Source organism: Theropithecus gelada, chromosome 7b (genome assembly GCF_003255815.1).
Source record: "Theropithecus gelada isolate Dixy chromosome 7b, Tgel_1.0, whole genome shotgun sequence".
In the NCBI taxonomy this organism is placed as follows: domain Eukaryota; kingdom Metazoa; phylum Chordata; class Mammalia; order Primates; family Cercopithecidae; genus Theropithecus; species Theropithecus gelada.
Window position 1 is genome coordinate 46,473,993 of NC_037675.1, and position 21,091 is coordinate 46,495,083.

Sequence of the window (21,091 nt, forward strand, 5' to 3'; positions counted from 1 at the left end):
TATTTACATTCCATCAATTCTTATATTTTCAGAACATATCCTGAAACCACTTACCTACTTCAATCTCTGCTGCCATCCCTCTAGTTCATGCCGTAGTTGTCTCCCACGTGGCTATCGTAGTTTCATCACTGGCTTCCATGCTTGTATTATTACTCCATCTCATATAATAGCTGTTGATACTGTTAAGATATAAACCAGACCATGGGACTTCCTCATAGAAAGCAGTTTGGTAGCTCTCTAGAACACTAGGGAAAAAAATTTAAATCCTTACCAAATATTGTAACTCTTTATTACCAAGGGACAGATAATGAAGGACCAGCTAACCAGGCCTATTGTTAAATCATAAAAGGGTCTGTTCATCAAGAAGACGTATCAGTCCTAACACACACACATACACATACACACACATATATATATATATATAGAGAGAGAGAGAGCAACATATGAATGCTTCAGAATACATGAAGGAAAAAACTAATAGAAATTTAAGGAGAAATACACAAATCTACAATTACATCTATATTATTATATAAGGTACACAGTTATAGATTGTATAAGTTAATATAATTATAATCTTTTAAATCTAAAAGATATGTTATGTTTACACTATAATGTAGTCTAATAAGTATTATGCCTAAAAAAAAATGCCTTAATTAAAAAATACTTAATTGCTACTACTGATCACCTGAACCCTAAGTGAGTTGTAATCTTTTTGCTAGTGGAGGATCTTACCTTGATGTTGATAGCTGCTGACTGATCAGGGTGGTAGTGGCTGGCTGTGGTAATTTTATCTATCACAGCAAATATTACTGCTTATTGACAATGTACTTGGTCACTCATGAGCTCTGATGGAGATGTACAAGGATATTAATGTTTTCATGCATGCTAACGTAACTTCAATTCTGAAAATTTAGCACCTAAGAATCATACTGATTTTGAAAGTCCTAGATGGCATCTTCTAATAGGAGGCTGTTTCATTTACATTGAATATCTGTTGTTTTGTGTAGCTACTTGTATCTATTACCTTACCTAGATCTTCTAGATAACTTGCTGCAGCTTCTACATTAGTACCTACTGCTTCACATTGCACTTTTATTTTTTTTTTTTTTTCTCTTTGACACGGAGTCTTGCTCTGTCACTCAGGCTGGAGTGCAGTGGTGTGATCTTGGCTCACTGCAACCTCCACCTCCCAGGTTCAAGTGATTCTCCTGCCTCAGCCTCCTGAGTAGCTGGAATTACAGGTGTCCACCACCACGCCCAGCTAATTTTTGTATTTTTAGTAGAGATGGGGTTTCACCATGTTGGCCAGGCTGGTCTCGAACTCCTGACCTCTTGATCCGCCCACCTCGGCCTCCCAAAGTGCTGGTATTACAGGTGTGAGCCACCGCGCCCAGCCCACATTACACTTTTATATTATGGAGATGGCTTCTTTCCCTCAACCTCATGAACCAACCTCTGCTAAACTCAAACTTTTCACCTGAACCTTTCTCACCTTTCTGAACCTCTTCCTTGGCAATATTCCATATACAGAAAAGAAGACATTTGTGATCCTGTTCCAGTTGAGTCCCATCTAACGAATGATCTTGTCATTTCTTTTTCCCATAGGGAGAAGAAAATTGAGGGACTGAATTTTATTAGATGCTTAGCTGCTTTTCATTCTGAGATACTGAACACAAAGTTGCATGAAACAAATTTTGCAGTTGTTCAAGAGGTAAACTTATTTTTCAGATGAGTTAAGGATTGTTAGAATAACAAAGGATAAATATGCTGGTTATTTGACCTTTAAAATGTTTAAACAACTCTATACCATATGATATAAAAGGCTTGTATTTAATTAAACTAGTCCGTGTCTTAATTTGCAACATTAAGAGAAACTTAATAGGTGTTGATTCTTAGGACTAAAGATAATATATATTAACATGTGGAGTTTTGTTTGTTTTTGAAATGGAGTCTTGCTCTGTCGCCCAGGCTGGACTGCAGTGGTGCGATCTCGGGTCACTGCAACCTTCTCCTCCTAGGTTCAAGAGATTCTCCTGCCTCAGTCTCCCAAGTAGCTGGGATTATAGGCACATGCCACCACGCCTGGCTAATTTTTGTATTTTGAGTAGAGATGTAGTTTGACCATGTTAGCCAGGCTGGTCTTGATCTCCTGACCTGATGATCTACCCACCTTGGCCTCCCAAAGTGCTGGGATTACACGTGTAAGCCACCACGCCCAGCTTAAGATATGTTACTTGAAGCCAGGAGTTCAAGACCAGCTTGCCCAACATGGCAAAACCCCATTTGGACTAAAAATACAAAAATTAGCTGGGCATGGTGGTGTGCACCTGTAATCCCAGCTACTCAAGTGGCTGAGGCATGAAAATTGCTTGGACCTGAGAGGCAGAAGTTGCAGTGAGCTGAAATCACGCTACTGCACTCCAGCCTAGTCCACAGAGCGAGACTCTAACTCAAAAAAAAAAAAAAAAAAAAAAAAATTGTAAAATTCCTTTCCTAGTGATTTTCTTGCAGAATATCAGCAAAATGTACATTTTGAAATTTTATTTTAGGTGAAAAATTTACGTTCTGGAGTTTCTCGTGCTGCTGTGGTCTGTTTAAGTGATCTTTTCACTTATTTGAAAAAGAGCATGGATCAAGAGCTAGATACCACAGTAAAAGTTTTGTTGCAGAAGGCTGGTGAATCCAATACATTTATAAGAGAAGATGTTGACAAAGCATTGAGAGCTATGGTTAATAATGTAACTCCTGCACGTGCAGTTGTTTCTCTTATCAATGGTGGACAAAGGTAATGTTCAAAATGACCTTGAAATGTCTTTAAACTAAAAATGAAATGTTGCAATCAGGAGTGTAGAAAAGAAACAAGCAAATCTTAGTATTATATTGGTCAAAAAACATTTATTAGAAAGTTCCTATGAGATAAACATTATACTACATGCTGAATATGAAAAGAATAATGTTGTTATTATTTTTCTCATAGAATATGTATACTTCTTGTGTCCCTCGGGCACCTAGCAAAATGTCTGCCACACAGAATCATCTAGGCAATTTGGCTTTAGGAGCCTTACAATTATTATTATTTTTTAATTAATTTTTATTTCAGTAGCTTTTGGGGTACAAGTGGTTTTTTTGTTACATGGGTGAATTGTATAATAGTGAATTCTGAGATTTTTGTGCACCCATCACTTGAGTAGTGTACATTGTACCTAATGTGTAGTTTTTATGCCTCACCCCCTCCTGCTCTCCTTCTTTCTCTAAAGTTCATTATATATAGTTCATTATATATATCACCCTGTATGGCTTTGCATACTCATAACCTAGCTGCCACTTATAGGTGAGAACATACGGTTTTTGGTGTTTTACGCCTGTGTTATTTCACTTAGAATAATGGCCTCCAGCTCCATACAAGTTTCTGCAAAAGACACCATTTAATTCATTTTAATGGCTGGGTAGTATTTATATATATATATATACATATATATATATATGTACATATATATATATACACACCATTTTCTTTATCCACTGATTAGTCCGTGGGCACTTACATTGGTTCTACATCTTTGTAATTTTGAATTTTGTTGCTATAAACATATATGTGCAAGTATCTTTTTCACATAATGACTTCTTTTCGTTTGGGTAGATACCAAGTAGTGGGATTGCTAGATCAAATGGTAGATCTACTTTTAGCTCAATAAAAGTTATTGTAATAACGTTACCCTGTTGTTATTCCAATAATGTTATTTACATTCATAGAGCTATAACTAAATGTCTGTTTTGTTTTGCTTTTAACTTTTGAGGAAGGGATAAGTAATGCAAATAATTTGACATTCTAGACTCACAGGATGATTGTTGAGGAGCTGTTAAATCATTTAACTTTAGGATTGATCTTTGGCCTCATGTGGTGGCTCACACCTGTAATCCCAGCACTTTGGGAGGCCAAGGTGAGAAGATCCCTTGAGCCCAGAAGTTCGAGACCAGCCTGGGCAACATAGTGAGACCTCGTCTGTACTAAAAATAAAATCAAATTAACTGAGTGTGGTGGCACATGCCTGTGGCCTCAGCTACTTGGAAGGCTGAGGCAGGAGGATCACTTGAACCCAGGAGGTCGAAGCTGCAGTAAGCCATGATTGCATCACTGCATTCCAGCCTCAATGACAGAGCACGACCCTGTCCCAAAAAACAAAACAAAACCAAAACAAACAAACAAAAAAACACCATAGATCCATAGATATTTGGAGCATAGTTTATATAACAACTCTGTATTAATTGATCATGTCTCCTTGTAGCCATTTACACATTGCTGTAAGAAGGTGTACAGCCCAGCATTTATCAGATGTATTGGAATTTATGGAACCAGAACGTATTTTATCTGCAACAAAGGATATGGCTGAACGTATATTACCAGCTGCTGCTAAGTTTGCTCAAGACAGTTCACAAGAAACCAGGTGAATATCTGCTAATGTTGGCTAAATCTATTATTAATAAGGGCTTACAAGTAGGAAAGGAAAGAAAGTTTAAAAAAGAATGAACATTTTCTAAATGGAGAAGTGGGATCCCCAGGGATTGGTGCTGGGGGATGGTCTTATTTAACCAGATTGTAAATACTCTTGAGGGAGTGCACAGTGAATTCTCCAAATTTACAGATGACACTACATACTTCTGGGTAGTGAGATGCCAAGTCACAGGGATGAACTTCATGAAAACGGCACAAGACTGTATGAGTGGGCAGAAAAGTGGCAGAAGAACTTCATTATGGGCAAATGTAAGGTAATGCATTTAGGGGAAAATGATATATTTTCCAAGCAATCAGGTAAAATCAAGGAAATAGGTACACATGAAAAATGCAGGAATAGGGCTGGGCGTGGTGACTCACGCCTGTAATCCCAGCACTTTGGAAGGCCGAGGTGGGCGGATGACGAGGTCAGGAGTTCAAGACCAGCCTGGCCAACATGGTGAAACCCCGTCTCTACTGAAAATACAATACAATTAGCCAGGCGTGGTGGCAGGCACCTGTAATCTCAGCTACTCGGGAGGCTGAGGCAGGAGAATTGCTTGAACCCAGGAGGCGAATGTTGTAGTGAGCTGAGATTGCGCCATTGCACTCCAGCCTGGGCGACAGAGCGAGACTCTGTCTCAAAAAAAAAAAAAAAGAAAAAAGAAAAATACAGGATTATGCATAACAATATATTATTCCACAAAACGTGAGATATCTGCAGTCTGGAAACCACGAATTTCTGATGGTTGTACTGGAAAAACAATTTTATGAAGTTTAAGAACCGTCAGAGAAAGACAGCACAATAATTAAGATGTGGATGGTATAATGGCTGTGGTGGTGACAAAAATTTTGGATGTAGTCAGATGCTTATGTTAAATTTCTAGTCCCCATCATTGTTTGTCCTTAAGCAAGTTACTTAATTTCTGTTAGTCTCTGTTTCCATGTCTATACAATTAGGAAGGGTGGACTAGGTGACCAGTAATGTTCCATATAAAATCTAAACTTTTTATAGTGATGATATATGGCCGGGTGTGGTGGCTCACGCCTGTAATCCCAGCACTTTGGGAGGCGGAGGTGGCTAGATCACCTGAGGTCAGGAGTTTGAGACCAGCCCACGAACATGGCAAAACCCTGCCTCTACTGAAAATATAAAAATTAGCCAGGCATGGTGGCACATGCCTGTAATCCCAGCTACCCAGGAGGCTGAGGCAGGAGAATCACATGAACCTGGGAGGCGGAGGTTGCAGTGAGCTGAGATTGTGCCACTGCACTCCAGCCTGAGAAACAGAGCCAGACTCCATCTCCAAAAAAAGGCCAGTTGTGGTGGCTCACACCTGTAATCCCAGTACTTTGGGAGGCCAAGGCAGGTGACTCACAAGGTCAAGCGATTGAGACCATTCTGGCCAACATGGTGAAACCCCATCTCTACTAAAAATACAAAAATTAGCTGGGCATGGCGGCACTTGCCTGTAGTCGCAGCTACTCGGGAGGCTGAGGCAGGAGAATCTCTTCAGCCACTGCACTCCAGCCTAGAGACAGAGCGAGACTCCATCCCCCCCCAAAAAAAATTCATTAATAATAATAATTTTTTAAAAGAATCTGAGTCATAAAGATTAAAGTGAAGAAGTATATAAAATGTTTAACATTTTAGGACAAAGATGTTCGTTACTTTAGGTATCTGGAGTTAATATTATGGAACTCATTATACCTAAAGATAATACAGAAAGTAAATATATTAGTTTTCCATTGCTGTGTGAAGTTTAACACAAATGTAGGAGCTTAAGGTAACCCATGTTTTTTGGCTTACAGTTCTTTAGGTTAGAAGTCTGGCATGGCTCACCTCACTTCACTGCCAATGGTTTCAGAAGGTCAAAATCAAGGTGATAGCAGTGCTGGGCTTTGCCAAATTCAATTCCTTGTGGTTATAAGACTGAGGTCAGCTGGGCATGGTGGCTCACACCTATAATCCCAGCACTTTGGGAGGTGGAGTCGGGTGGAGGAGCTGAGGTCAGGAGTTCGAGACCAGCCTGAACAACATGATGAAACCCCATCTCTGTTAAAAATACAAAAATTAGCTGGGCGTGGTGGCGTGTGCCTATAATCCCAGCTACTCAGGAGGCTGAAGCAGGAGAATTGCTTGAACTCAGGAAGTGGAGGTTGCAGTGAGTTGAGATCACACTATTCTACTCCATCTTGGGCGACAGAGTGAGACAGAGGGTTGACTCGGGCCAGAACATCTGGCCAGTAGGTGGACAGCAAATGGGCAATGGGCAAGGAGCCCAGGACAGAGACAAACTTCTCAAAAAAAAAAAAAAAAAAAAAAGACTGAGGTCTGCATTTCCTTGCTGGCTGTCAGCGAGGATCCTTGCTCAGCTTCTTAACACTACTCACATTTCTTTGCATGCAGCCCTCCTCTGTTTTTAAGCCAGCAATAACAAGTTGAGCTCCCCTTCATAGGATCTTTTAGACTTCCTCTTTTTCTACCAGTCACAGAAAGAAAGCTCTCTGCTTTTTTTTTTTTTTTTTTTTGGAGACAGAGTCTTGCTCTGTTGCCCAGGTTGGAGTGCAGTGGCGTGATCTTGCCTCACTGCAAGCTCCGCCTTCCGGGTTCAAGCGATTCTCCTGCCTCAACCTTCCAAGTAGCTGGGACTACAGGCGCCTGCCACAACACCTGGTTAATTTTTTGTATTTTTGGTAGACATGGGGTTTCACCGTGTTAGCCAGGACGGTCTCGATCTGCTGACCTCATGATCCGCCTGCCTTGACCTCCCAAAGTGCTGGATTATAGGTGTGAGCCACTGTACCCGGCCAGAAAGCTCTCTGCTTTTAAGGGCTCATTTTATTAGATTAATTCCACCAGATCATGTCATTACTTTAAGGTTAACTGTGTTATGTGATATAACATAATCTTGGGAGTGATATCTTAATATATTCACAAATTGTAGGGATTGAAGCAGGACCTCTTTGGGGAACCATTTGAAAGTTTCACATATCCCATTAATATTCAAAAAAATTCAAGAGGGTTAGATCATGATAGGCTAGTCAGGAACAAAAGATGTTCTTTTGTCCCTCTGTATCACCTTGTTAAAAAAAAAAAAGATTTCTTAATGTCCATCTTGTGTGCTTCTTTACTTAACCTTTCCTTAATGGCATAGTAATTCTTTCTAGCCCATTTTGTCATTTCTTAGATTCTTATTTAAAATTATAAAATGGTTACAGTTAATTTTTGAGTTTTGTATTTCTCACATTTTGTGTCCCTGGTCTCCACTTACTTGTGTGTTTTAGCCTTTCTCATGTCATTGGGCCCGTATAATAGACCTTGGGCCCGTATAATAGAGTGCTTAACATTCCAGGCTAAACATTAGAATTGCCCTTGAAAATATAACTGATTAGGAGCTACTTATCTGGATATAGACCTTATTCTGCTTGTGGAGAAAGGTAATATTGATTCTCTGACATCACTTCTCTTTCTGCAATTTCATTACATTTGAAGGGGTCAGGTTGAGATATGTGATCTTTTTCTTTTTGGAGACAGGGTCTTGCTCTGTAGCCCAGGATGGAGTACAATGGTATAATCTCGGCTCAGTGCTACCTCAGCCTCTTGAGCTCAAGTGATCCTCCCACCTCAGCCTCCCAAGTAGCTGGGACTACAGGCGCATGCCACCATGCTTGGCTAAGTTTTGTATTTTTTGTAGAGATGGGGTTTTGCCGTGTTGCTGAAGCTGGTCTTGAACTCTTGGGCTCAAGCAGTCCACCCACCTTGTCCTCTCAAAGTGCTGGGATTATAGGTGTAAGCCACTGCACCTGGTCAAGACAGGTGGTCTTAAGATCAGCCAGTATCCCCCCATCCACAAAACCCCACAACAGTCTGCCTTTTTCTCGTTCCTTTATTATTATTATTTTTTTTCCAAGACTCTGTTACCCAGGCTGGAGTGCAGTGGTGCGATCTCGGTTCACTGCAGCCTCCACCTCCCAGGTTCAAGCAATTCTCGTGCCTCAGCCTCCTGAGTAGCTGGGATTACAGGCATGTGCCACCACGCCTGGCTAATGTTTCTATTTTTAGTAGAGACGGGGTTTCGCCATGTTGGCCAGGCTGGTCTCTAACTCCTGGCCTCAAGTGATCTGCCTGCCTTGGCCTCCCAAAGTGCTGGGATTACAGGCATGAGCCATCACGCCTAGCCTCTTCTCTGGTTCTTTTTGTGCCATGTATTCCAAGTTGTGAGTAAAAGTCTAACTAATTTATTTTAGGGCCCGGCCTCCTTGAAGATGAATAGTGTGGTACTATTTTGAAGTAGTATAAGACATCTGTGTGCTAAAATATCTCCCGTATGCACTTCCATGATATCTGAATTTCCACCATTAGAATCATTGGGCTTAAAGTATTATGCTAAGATGATTATTTTAAAATTCATATAAATATAAAAATGTAGTTTTTGAGATTATTACCTTTATTAACAAATCAGCCACAATTTATCAACGAACCTTGGGTGTATTTTCAGTAGTAAAGAATAGGATTTTGAAGAATCGGAACCCTGGTAAGTTTTGGCTAGGGAAAAACAGAGAGTGAGAAATACAGGACCTAGGGAGGGTTGACTTAGGCCAGAACATCTGTCCAGTAGGTGGACAGCAAATGGTCAGTGGGCAAGGAGCCCACGACAGAGACAAACTTCACAGTTCTTCCAAACACCAGCATTGATATGGACCTTGGGGTGCCTGAAAAATAGAATCAGAGCTTTTGTTTCTCCATCTAACATGTGGCAGAAGGATTTGAAGATAGTGACTTTAAAAGGGGATTATGGGAGCATCCCAACAGATGCCTTTTTTTTTTTTTTTTTTTTTTTTTTTGAGAAGGAGTCTCTCTCTATTGCCCAGGCTGGAGTGCAGTGGCGTGATCTCGGCTCACTGTAACCTCCACCTCCTAGATTCAAATGATTCTCCTGCCTCAGCCTCCTAAATAGCCTCCTAAATCCTCAGCTGGGATTACCTGAGTGCGCCACCAGGTCCGGCTAATTTTTGTATTTTTTTTAGTAGAGATGGAGTTTCACCATGTTGGCCAGGCTGATCTCGGACTCCTGACCTTGTGATCCACCCGCCTCGGCCTCCCAAAGTGCTGGGATTACAGGCGTGAGCCACTGCGCCTGGTCACAGATGCTTCTTAACTTACAATGAGGTTATATCCCCACAACCCATCATGAATAGGAATTATCAGAAGCCAAAAGTGTATTTAATACATCTAACCTACCAAGCATCATAACATAGCCAAGCCTTACCTTAAACATGCTGAGAACATTTACATTAGTCTACGCTTGGACAGAATCATCTGGCAACACAGTACATTGTAGAGTATGGTGATCACGTGGCTGACTGGGAGCTGTAGCTCACTGCTGCTGCCCAGCGTCTCAAGAGAGTGTCATACTGCATATGACTAGCCATGGAAAAAATCAAAATTTGAAGTATGGTTTCCACAGAATCATATCTCTTTCACAGTATTATAAAGTTGAAAAATTATAAGTCAAACCATTTTAAGTTGGGGACCATCTGTACCCTCTAGGGCATCCTATACAGTTAGGATATCTATATTTTGGTGGTTACTTAAAATAGGGATGCTAATCTTGATGTTTGATAGTTTTGTTTTGTTTTTTTTTCTATTGAAAACAATGCATCTAAGGTCAGAAACTGAGCTTGTTAATGTCTAAAAAGTAGTATGCCTATTTTTCAAATACTCATAGGTATTATGGTCGAAAGATGCTGTTCTTCATGATGTGTCATCCTAACTTTGAAAAAATGCTTGAAAAGTATGTTCCATCTAAAGATTTGCCATATATTAAGGACTCTGTTAGAAACTTACAGCAAAAGGTATGTGGAAAAAGTTTGTTTTATAAACAACTTTATAAGCAAAGCTTGTTTATTTATTTATTTATTTTTTGAGACGCTCTGTCGCCCGGGCTGGAGTGCAGTGGCTGGATCTCAGCTCACTGCAAGCTCCGCCTCCCGGGTTTACGCCATTCTCCTGCCTCAGCCTCCCGAGTAGCTGGGACTACAGGCACCCGCCACCTCCCCCAGCTAGTTTTTTGTATTTTTTAGTAGAGACGGGGTTTCACCAGCAAAGCTTGTTTTTACATCCAGGTAAAGGATAGGAATAATTATTTATTTGATTATTTCTCTGTTAATCATTTGGACTATATCTGCAATAGCATTTCAACAACTAGAATACTAAGTAGACATACATATTGTCAAGCCTTGGAAGTAAATGTTTATTGAACAGAAGCTTGATGTTTGGTAGAATGTAGTTTGGCTTATTGGAGTTAACAAGACATGGGTTTGAATCGCAGCTCTAACAGTTAGCAACTGTGTAACTTACGCATGCCTCTTCATTTCTCTAACTAGAATTCTCACTTTATAAAATGAGGATAATAATGTTTACCATGCTTAGTCCCTGCTTTATTTACCTTGTATGTTCCACTATTAGAGCTATTACCACACTGCAGAACATTTATAGGGAGCTCCTTGAGGGTAAGTGCCATGTCTTTGTTTTTGTTTTTGTCTTTTTGAGACAGAGTCTTGCTCTGTCACCAGGCTAGAGTGCAGTGGCATGATCTCAACTCACTGCAACCTCTGCCTCTCGAGTTCAAGCGATTCTCCTGCCTCAACCTCTCAAGTAGCTGGGATTACAGGCACCCGCCACCATGCCCAGCTAATTTTTTATATTTTTTAGTAGAGATGGGGTTTTCGCCATGTTGGCCAGGCTGGTCTTGAACTCCTGACCTCAGGTTATTTGCCTGCCTCAGCCTCTGAAAGTGCTGGGATTACAGGCGTGAGCCAATGCGCCTAGCCGTGCCATGTCTTACCGTCTTGGTAAATAATGGGAATTCAGTAATGTCTGTGAAATGAGTGACTCAGAGAATACCAAGTGAAATAAAATATAAAAAGTAATCTATTTATATATTGTTTTTAAAATATGTTTAATAAAGTAAAATTTTTCTATTGTAATTTATGTCATTTTTCTCTGATGCCCTTGGGCTAAGGATTCACTTATGAAGGAATAATATTAAAAAGATATGTAGCAGTAGACATTTTAGAGCATTTTTTTCTGCCCATTGAACTTGAAGATTTCAGCTTAGTTCATATTAGAACTTATTAATATAACCATGCAAAAAAAAAATCTGACTAAAACAAAGCAGATTGTATCTGTGAGTCTTTCCAGTGCAGGAAAGGTTTTAAATAGTTCTCATCAAAATGTTTATTCTCACACTCCTAATGTTGCATAGGTACAACAGTGTTCAGTGTTTATGGACTGTGTTCATATGTTCTACATAGATTTTAAGCTTCAAGAAGAGTAGTTACAAAATACAGCATATTATTATTTTATTTATTTTTTTGAAACAGAGTTGCTCTGTTGCTCAGGCTGGAGTGCAGTGGTGCGATCTTAGCTCAATGCAACCTCTGCCTCCGGGTTCAAGGGATTCTCCTGCCTCAGCCTCCTGAGTAGCTGGGATTATACCACCATGCCCAACTAATTTTTGTACTTTTAGTAGAGACAGGGTTTCCCTATGTTGGCCAGGCTGGTATCTAACTCCTGACCTCAGATGATCCACCTGCCTCAGCCTTCCAAAGTGCTGGCGTGAGCCACCACACCCAGCACAAAATATAGCATATTGATTTTTAGTTTTTAACTCGTTTTTTATAAGTCAATATATATTTTCCCATTAGTCACATATTTTGTTAATTTACTGCTAATTACAAGGTGTTTTATGTATCTCATACTGTTTAAAGCATAAGCATACCAGATTATTAAAATACTTTCCATCTTAAAAAATCAATGATGGCTACTTTGAAAATTACATTGTGTAAGTTATTTCACTACAAGTTTTAAAATTTGTATCATACTAATTTTGTATTTACTTGCAGGGTTTGGGGGACATACCATTAGATACTCCTTCAGCAAAAGGAAGACGATCTCATACTGGCAGTGTTGGAAATACAAGATCATCATCTGTTTCTAGAGATGCTTTCAATTTAGCTGAAAGGTAAGATGATGTGATAGACCTCATCATTAGATAAATTACTCCCTAGTGATAGTAGTCTCATGTGGATGTTTTCATAAACTACCCCAGGGGTATTTGCCAAAATTTAATGGAGTTTTGAAAGTTTGGTTAGGATCCAGAAAGTGTGAGGTAATTAGATTTAATAAGGCAATTATATATTTACAGCAACTTGCTTTTATTTGCACTAGACATTAGCAATGCTTTAGTGTTATTGAACTTGTCGATGTTAGGCCTATTTTGGACAACTGATTAATTTTTTAAAAATTTGTAGCCTTTCTTTTTCCCCTAGTTGTAAAGTAATACATAATTAAGGTTAAAGGGGAAAAAAAAAACCTTAAGAAAACGAAAGCATTACAAGGATTTGGAAGGCCAGGCATGGTGGCTCACACCTGTAATCCAAGCACTTTGGGAGGCTGAGGCAGGCAGAATTGTTTGAGCTCAAGAGTTCGAGATCAGCCTGGGCAACATGGCAAAACCCTGTCTCTACCAAAACAATACAAAAATTAGCCAAGCCTGGTGGTTTTTGTTACCTGTGCTTTTGAGGTTTTAGTCATGAATTATTTACCTAGACTAGTGTCCAGAAGAGTACTGCCTAGGTTTTCTTCTTGTATTTTTATAAATGTAGGTCCCAAATTTAAGTCTTTAATCCATTTAGTTGATTTTTATATAAGGTGAGAGATATTGTTTCATTCTGCATATGGCAATCTAATTTTTCCAGCACCATTTTTGAAAAGACTGCTCTTTCCTCCATGTATGTTCTCGTCAGCTTTGTCAAAGATCAGTTGGTTGTAGATATGTGGCTTTATTTCTGGGTTCTCTATTCTGTTGCATTAATGTATGTTTCTGTTTTTAGACCAGTACCATGTTGTTTGGGTTTTACAGCCTTATAGTGTAATTTGAAGCCAGGTAATGTGATGCCTGTAGCATTGTTGGTTTTGCTTAAAATTGCTTTGACTGGCTGGGCGCCATGGCTCACACCTGTAATCCCAGCACTTTGGGAGGCTGAGGCGGGCGGATCTCGAAGTCAGGAGTTTTGAGACCAACCTGGCAACATAGTGAAACCCTGTCTCAACTAAAACTACAAAAAATTAGCCAGGCATGGTGGAGGGTGCCTATAATCCCAAGCCACTTAGGAGGCTGAGGCAGGAGAATTGCTTGAATCCGGGAGGTGGAGGTTGCAGTGAGCTGAGATCGTGCCATTGCATTCCAGTCTGGGTAACAAGAGTGAGACTCCATCTCAAAAAAAAAAAAAAAAAAAAAAAAAAAAGATTGCTTTGGCTACTTGGGCTATTTTTTTGTTCCAAAAAAAGGTTCAGTGAGCCACGAGTTTTAGGATTGTTTTTTGTAAGTCTGTGATAAATGATATTGGTATTTTGATAGGGATTGCATTGAAACTGTAGACTGCTTTTGGCAGGATGGTCATTTTAATTATTCTGATCCATGAACCTGGGATGTTTTTCCATTTGTTTGTGTCATCTACAACTTCTTTTGTCAGTGTTTTTTAGTTTTCCTTGTAGATATCTTTTACCTCCTTGGTTAAAAATATACTCCTAGGTATTTTATTTCTTTTTTAGCTATTATAAGTGGGATTGCCTTCTTGATTTGTTTCTCAGCTTATTCCTTATTGGTATATAGAAATGCTGTTGATTTTTTTAAAGTTGATTTTGTATCTTGACACTTCACTGAAGTCGTTTATCAAATCTAAGAGTCTTTTGGTGAAGTCTTTGGGGTTCTCTAGATATAAGATCATATCATCAGCAAACAGGAATAATTTAACTTTTGCAGTTCGGGTGCCTTTTATTTTTTTCTCTTGCATGATTACTTTTTCCAGGACTTACAGTACTAGGTTGAATAGAAGTGGTGAAAGTGGGCATCTTTGACTTGTTCCAGTTCTTGGAATGCTGTCAACTTTCTCCTGTTTAGTATGATGTTGGCTGTGGGTTTATTGTATATGGCCTTTATTATGTTGAGGTATGTTCCTTCTGTGCCTAGTTTGTTGAGGATTTTTATCATGAAGTGATGATGAATTTTATCAAATGCTTTTTCTGCTTCCTTTGAGATAATCATATGGTTTTTGTCCTTAGCTATGTTTGTGTGATATATCATATTTTTTTTAATTCCGTGTGTTGAACCGTCCTTGCATCTCTAGTATAAAACCCAGTTGATCCTGATATTTTATCTTTTTGATGTGCTGTTGTTGCTAGTATTTTGTTGAGGATTTTTACATCAATATTTGTAAGGGATGTTAGTCTATAGCTTTTGTCTTTTGTTGTGTCTTTGCCTTGTTTTGGTATCAGGGTGATACTGGCCTCATAGAATAATTTAGGGCAGATTCCCCCCTCCAATTTTTGGAAAGTTTCAGGATGATTGGTATAAGTTTTTGTTTTATTATTTATTTATTTTTGTACATTTGGTAGAATTTGACTGTGAACCCATCTTGTCCTGTGGGGTTTTTTTTTTTTTTGCTTACTGATTCATTCTCACTACTCATTGGTCTGTTCAGGATTTCTGTTTCTTCCTGGTTCAATCTTGGGAGGGTGTATGTTTCCAGGAATTCCACAAACTAGGTCTTCTAGTTTGTGGAAGTGTAGTTACTCATAATAGTCTCTGATGATCCCTTGTTTTTTCTGTCATATCAGTTGTAATGTCTCCTTTCTGATTTTGTTTATTTGGATATTCTTTCTTAAGCTAGCTAGCGATTTATTTTGTCTTTTTGAAGAACCAGTTTTTCAATTCATTGATGCTTTGTATTTTGGGGAATAGGGGGGTTATTTCATTTAGTTCTCATCTGATCTTTGTTACTTATTTTCTTTGGCTAACCTTGGGGGTTTGGTTTGTTATGGTTTTTCTAGTTTCTTGAAATGTGATGTTAAGTTGTGATCATTTTACTTTTTTTTTTTTTTTTTAATAGAGAGAGAGAGAGAGAGAGAGACAGGGTCTCACTCTGTTGCCTAGGGTGAAGTGTAGTGGCATCATCATAGCCCACTGCAGCCTCAAATTCTTGGGCTCAAGCAGTCCTCCTGTCTCAGCCTCACAAAGTGCTTTCTACTTTTTTCATGTAGGCATTTAACGCTATAAACTTCCCTCTTAACAGTGATTTTGCTGTATCCCACAGGTTTTGGTATGTTGTGTTTCCGTTTTCATTTACTTCAAAAAATGTTTTAAATTTTTGTCATGACTCTATGATCATTCAGGAATATGTTGTTTAATTTCCATGTATTTGTATAGTTTCTAAATTTCCTCTTGGTATTGATTTCTAGTTTTATTCCGTTGTGGTCTTAAGAAGATATTTGATTTGTTTTCAGTTTTTAAAAATTTGTTGAGACTTATTATGTGACCTAACATATGGTCTGTGTTGAAGAATGTTCCATGTGCTGATGAGAAAGATGTATATTCTGCAGTTTTGGGGTTGAATGTTCTGTAAATGTTTGTTAAGTCCATTTGGTCCAAAGTCCAATTTAAGTTCAGTGTTTCTTTGTTAATTTTCTGTCTCAATAATCTGCCTAGTTCTGTGAGTGGAATGTTGAAGTCCACAATCAAAACAGGATTGTTTTGCTGTCTCTTTCTTTAGGTCTAGTAAATATTTGTTTTATGAATCTGGGTGATCCAGTGTTGGGTGCATATATATTTGGGATTCTTATAGCTTCTTGCTGAATTCATCCCTTGTCATTATATAATGACCTTTGTCTTTTTTTTTTTTTTTTACTGTTTTTGATTTGAAGGTTGTGTTATCTGATGTAAGCATAGCTACACCTGATCACTTTTGGCTTCCATTTGTGTAGAATTTTTTCTTTTTTTTCTTTTTTTTTTTTTGAGACGATGTCTCACTCTGTTGCCCAAGCTGGAGTGCAGTGGCACGATCTCAGTTCACTGCAACCTCCGCTTCCCAGGTTCAAGCAATTCTCCTGCCTCAGCCTCCCTAGTAGCTGGGACTATAGGCACACGCCACCATGCCCAGGTAAGTTTTGTATTTTCAGTAGAGACGGGGTTTCACGCTGTTGGCCAGGCTGGTCTTAAACTCCTGACCTCGTGATCCATCTGCCTCAGCCTCCCAAAGTGCTGGGATTACAGGCGTGAGCCACCATGCCCAGCGTAGAATATCTTTTTGTACCCCTTTAATTTTAGTCTGTATGTGTCTTTTCAGCTGGGGTGAGTTTTTTATAAGCAGCATATAGTTGGATCATGTTTTTTATCCAGTTGGCCAATCTGTAACTTTTAAGTAGATCGTTTAATCCATTTTCATACAAGGTTAATATTGATATGTGAGATTTTGTTCCTGTCACATTGTTAAGTGTTATCTACCTGTTTTATAAATTGTTTCTTTCATTTTCTCTGTTTTTGTGGTTTAGTGGAATTCTGTCTTGTTGCCATTTGATTCCTTTCTCTTCCTCCTTTATATGATTGCTTTATATGACCTGTGAGTTTTATACTTTCTTATGTTCTTATGATAGCAAATATCAACCTTTGTTTCCATGTTTAGGGCCCATTTGGGTATTTCTTATAGGGCCAGTCTAGTGATGACAAAGTCTATTAAAATTTGCTTATTTTAAAATTATTACTATGACCTCTTTGTTCTGTTTTTAAATACATTTTATTTTATTTTATTTTTGAGACAAGGTCTCTCTCTGTTGCCCAGGCTGGAGTGCAGTGGTGTGATCACATCTCAGCACAGCTTTGACCTCCTGGGTTCAAGCAATCCTTCTGTTTCAGCCACTGGAGTAGCTGGGACCACAGGTGCACACCAACATGCCTGGCTTATATATATATATATATAAACATATATATATATTAAAAAAACATATATATATATATATAAACACATATATATTGTTTGTTTTTGGAGATGGTGCTTCACCATGTTGCCCAGGATGGACTCAAACTCCTGGGCTTGAGGGATCCTCCCACCTTAGCTTTCCAAACTGCCGAGATTACAGGCATGAGCCACCACATCTGGCTTTAAATACATTTTAAACACTGTTGGTCGGGCGCAGTGGTATGCACCTGTAATCCTAGCACTTTGGGAGGCTAAGGTGGACTGATTGCCTGAGCTCAGAAGTTCCAGACCAGCCTAGGCAACATGGAGAAACCCCATCTCTACTAAAAATACAAAATATTAGCTGGGCATGGTGGCACACCCCTGTAATCCCAGGTACTCAGGAGGCTGAGGCAGGAGAATCGTTTGAATCCAGGAGGTGGAGGTTGCAGTGAGCTGAGATCACTCCGTTGCACTCCAGCCTGGGTGACAGAACAAGACAGTGTCTCAAAACAAAACAAAACAAAACAGAGCAAAACAAAAACAAAAAAAAGAAAAACAAAAAAACTCTATTGAAAAATTACACGAATACATAGAATTCATAGTATACATAGGTATCTCTCATATTTTCTGTATTTGTATATCTCTGAAATATTTCATAAACTAAAATAATGACTTTTATAAAAAATAAAGATGTATGTGAAAATATATGCTTTGGGACCTTGATATTTTAAGTACAGCCCACAAAACAGCCACATTGGCATCACCTAGGAGCTTTTTAGAAATGCAATTTTTTTTTTTTTTTTTTTTTGGAGACAGAGTATTGCTCTGTTGCCCAGGCTGGAGTGCAATGGCGCGATCTCAACTTATGGCAAGCTCCGCCTCCTGGTTCACGCCATTCTCCTGCCCCAGCCTCCCGAGTAGCTGGGACTACAGGCGCCTGCCACCATGCCTGGCTAATTTTTTTATTTTTATTTTTATTTTTTTTTTGTATTTTTAGTAGAGACGGGGTTTCACTGTGTTAGCCAGGATGGTCTCGATCTCCTGACCTCGTGATCTGCCTGCCTTGGCCTCCCAAAGTGCTGGGATTACAGGAGTTAGCCACCGCGCCTGGACTTTTTAATTTTTATTTTTTTATTTTTTTTGAGACGGAGTCTCGCTCCGTCACCCAGGCTGGAGTGCAACAGCAAGATCTCAGCTCACTACAACCTCCGCCTCCTGGGTTCAAGTGATTCTCCTGTCTCCTAAGTAGCCGGGACTACAGGTGTGTGCCACCACACCCCGCTAATTTTTGTATTTTTAGTAGAGACAGGATTTCACCATGTTGGCCAGACTGGTCTTGAACTCCCGACCTCAGGTGATCCACCCACCTCGGCCTCCAGAAGTGCTAGGATTACAGACATGAGCCACCTTACCCAGCCAGAAATGCAAAATGTTATGCTCCTTCCAGACCTACTAAATAAGAATTGGCAGTTTTTCTACCTTGATATTACATAATCTCATAAGATCCTGGATCAGATACCTTGGTCAAAAAATGTTTTTTGGAACCCATTAGAAAATGCTTTCTTAATATCTATTCAGAGCATACTGTGTGGGAGGCCTTTTCCGAACACTTATTTCATAGATATTTCTCAAGTTGGGTTTATCTGATATTTTCTCACAATTAGATGGAAGTTATGCAAGAACACCACAGAAGTGATGTTGTACCGTTTTCACTGTATTACATCACAAGGTACATGATGTTGTTATGTCTTACTACTGATAACATTAACTTTGATTATTAGCTTATGGTGGTTTCTGCTAGGCACTGTACTGTTTTTCCCTTTGTAATTAATATATATCTTTGGAAACTTTGAGACTGTGTAAATATCCTATTTCTCATCATACATAGCCCACTAGTTTTATCCACCACTGAGAGATTTTGCCTATAGCAATTAGTACATGGTTTTTTGCCTAATAATGATCTGTTTTCTTGATTTCTTCTACATTCATTGGTTGATTTTTTTTCTTTACAGAAAAACTGTTCCATTTCCTTCATATGTTTATTTATGCAAATATTCATTTATATTTGTGAAGACTAATGGATTTCTATTTTATTCTGTGGGGTATAATCGAATACTGCCATTATTTCCCTCTTCAAATGGTTCTAGCTTTAGGAGTTCCTTCAGGTTGGCTGCTATGCTTTTACAACATGCCCCATCCATTTACTTTCTGTCAGCACATGATTCTCCAGGATCTTCTTGTATTTTATTTCCTCCTTTCAAATCTGTATGCTTCTATTTTTCCTACCTTAATATTGTACTGGTTAGAATATCAAATCTAATGTTAAATAGAAGTAATAACAGACATCTTTACCTTATTCCTGGTCTTTGGGACAAAATGTTCAGCATTTCTCCATTGCGTATGATATTAGCTGTAGGTTTCATAGAAAGCTCTTTATCAAATTAATGAAGTTCCCTTCTAGTTTGTGAGTTTTTAATCATGAATGGGTGTTGAATTTTTCTCAAATGCCATTCCAGCATCTATTAAGATAATTCTTTTTTTATTTTGTTACTATTGTGAATTACTATTTTTTTCTTATTATACTTCAAGTTCTAGGGTACATGTGCACAACGTGCAGCTTTGATACATATGGATACATGTGCCATGTTGGTGTGCTGCATCGTCGTTTACATTAGGTATATGCCCTAATGCTGTCCCTCCCCCTTCCCCCCACCCCACAGCAGGCCCTGGTGTGTGATGTTCCCCATCCTGTGTCCAAGTGTTCTCATTGTTCAATTCCTACCTATAAGTGAGAACATGCAGTGTTTGGTTTTCTGTCCTTGCAATAGTTGGTTCAGAATGATGGTTTCCACCTTCATTCATGTCCCTACAAAGGACATGAACTCATCCTTGTTTATGGCTGCTGTTGTGAATTATGTTAAATGTTAAAAATGGTAACTTGTATTCCTTGGATTAGCCGCACTTGGTGATGATGATGTGTCATATTTTTAATATATTACTGGGTTTAATTTACTAAAATTATTTGAGTATTTTTGTGTCTACAATCATGAGGTCTTTAGTTTTCTTGTCTTAAAATGTCTTTGGATTTGGTATTGGGATGATGCTGAATAATACCCTTGTGGTTTCTTCTTCAATACAGGTGCTATTTAGAAGTGTGTTTAATTTTCAAATATTTGGAGATTTTCTAAATATCATTTTGTTAATGATTTTAAATTTAGTTCTGCTGTGTCACTGAACATGCTCTATAGGATTCTAGTTCTTTTAAACTTCTTGAGACTTGTTTTATGGCCCAGCATGTGTTCTATATTAGTGACTATTTTATATCTACTTGGAAGAATGTACATTCTGCTCTTGTTGAATGTAATATTCTATACAATGTCAGTTAGGTTAAGTCGGTTGTTATTCAAATGTTCTATAATCTTACTGATTTTTTTCTACTTGTTCTATCAATTGCTGAGATAGGAGTATTGACATCCCCAACGTATTGGTGGATTTATTTATACTTTCTGTTGTATCACTTTTTGCTTCATGTATTTTGATCCACTGTGATTACGTTTAAATACATTGAGGATAGTTGTGACTTTCTGATAAATTGGTCCTTTTTTCATTATGAAGTACCTTTATCTCTGGTAATATTCTTTATCTTGAAGTCTATGTTAGTAGACCATATTAGTTTTCTTTTTTTTTTTTTTTTTTTTTTTTTTTTGACGGAGTCTCCGCTGTGTTGCCCCCCGGGGGGGGTCGTGGGGGGCTGTCGCCGGCCCCCCACCGGCCCCCCCCCCCCCGGGGTGCTGC

The 21,091-nt window shown here is 38.8% G+C and overlaps 1 protein-coding gene across 2 annotated transcripts in view; it reads left to right on the forward strand.

Annotated features, from left to right (window-relative positions):
* Nucleotides 1-21,091, forward strand: part of TOGARAM1 (TOG array regulator of axonemal microtubules 1) — a 115,450-nt gene that overhangs the window by 80,296 nt on the left and 14,063 nt on the right. Inside the window, exons 12-16 of one of the 2 annotated variants that reach the window (XM_025392846.1) lie at nucleotides 1,606-1,711; nucleotides 2,550-2,785; nucleotides 4,287-4,445; nucleotides 10,225-10,351; nucleotides 12,404-12,522. In XM_025392846.1, coding sequence (XP_025248631.1) covers nucleotides 1,606-1,711; nucleotides 2,550-2,785; nucleotides 4,287-4,445; nucleotides 10,225-10,351; nucleotides 12,404-12,522 — 747 coding nt within the window. The remainder of the gene's footprint in view (nucleotides 1-1,605; nucleotides 1,712-2,549; nucleotides 2,786-4,286; nucleotides 4,446-10,224; nucleotides 10,352-12,403; nucleotides 12,523-21,091) is intronic. The other variant, XM_025392847.1, reaches the window with a different exon arrangement.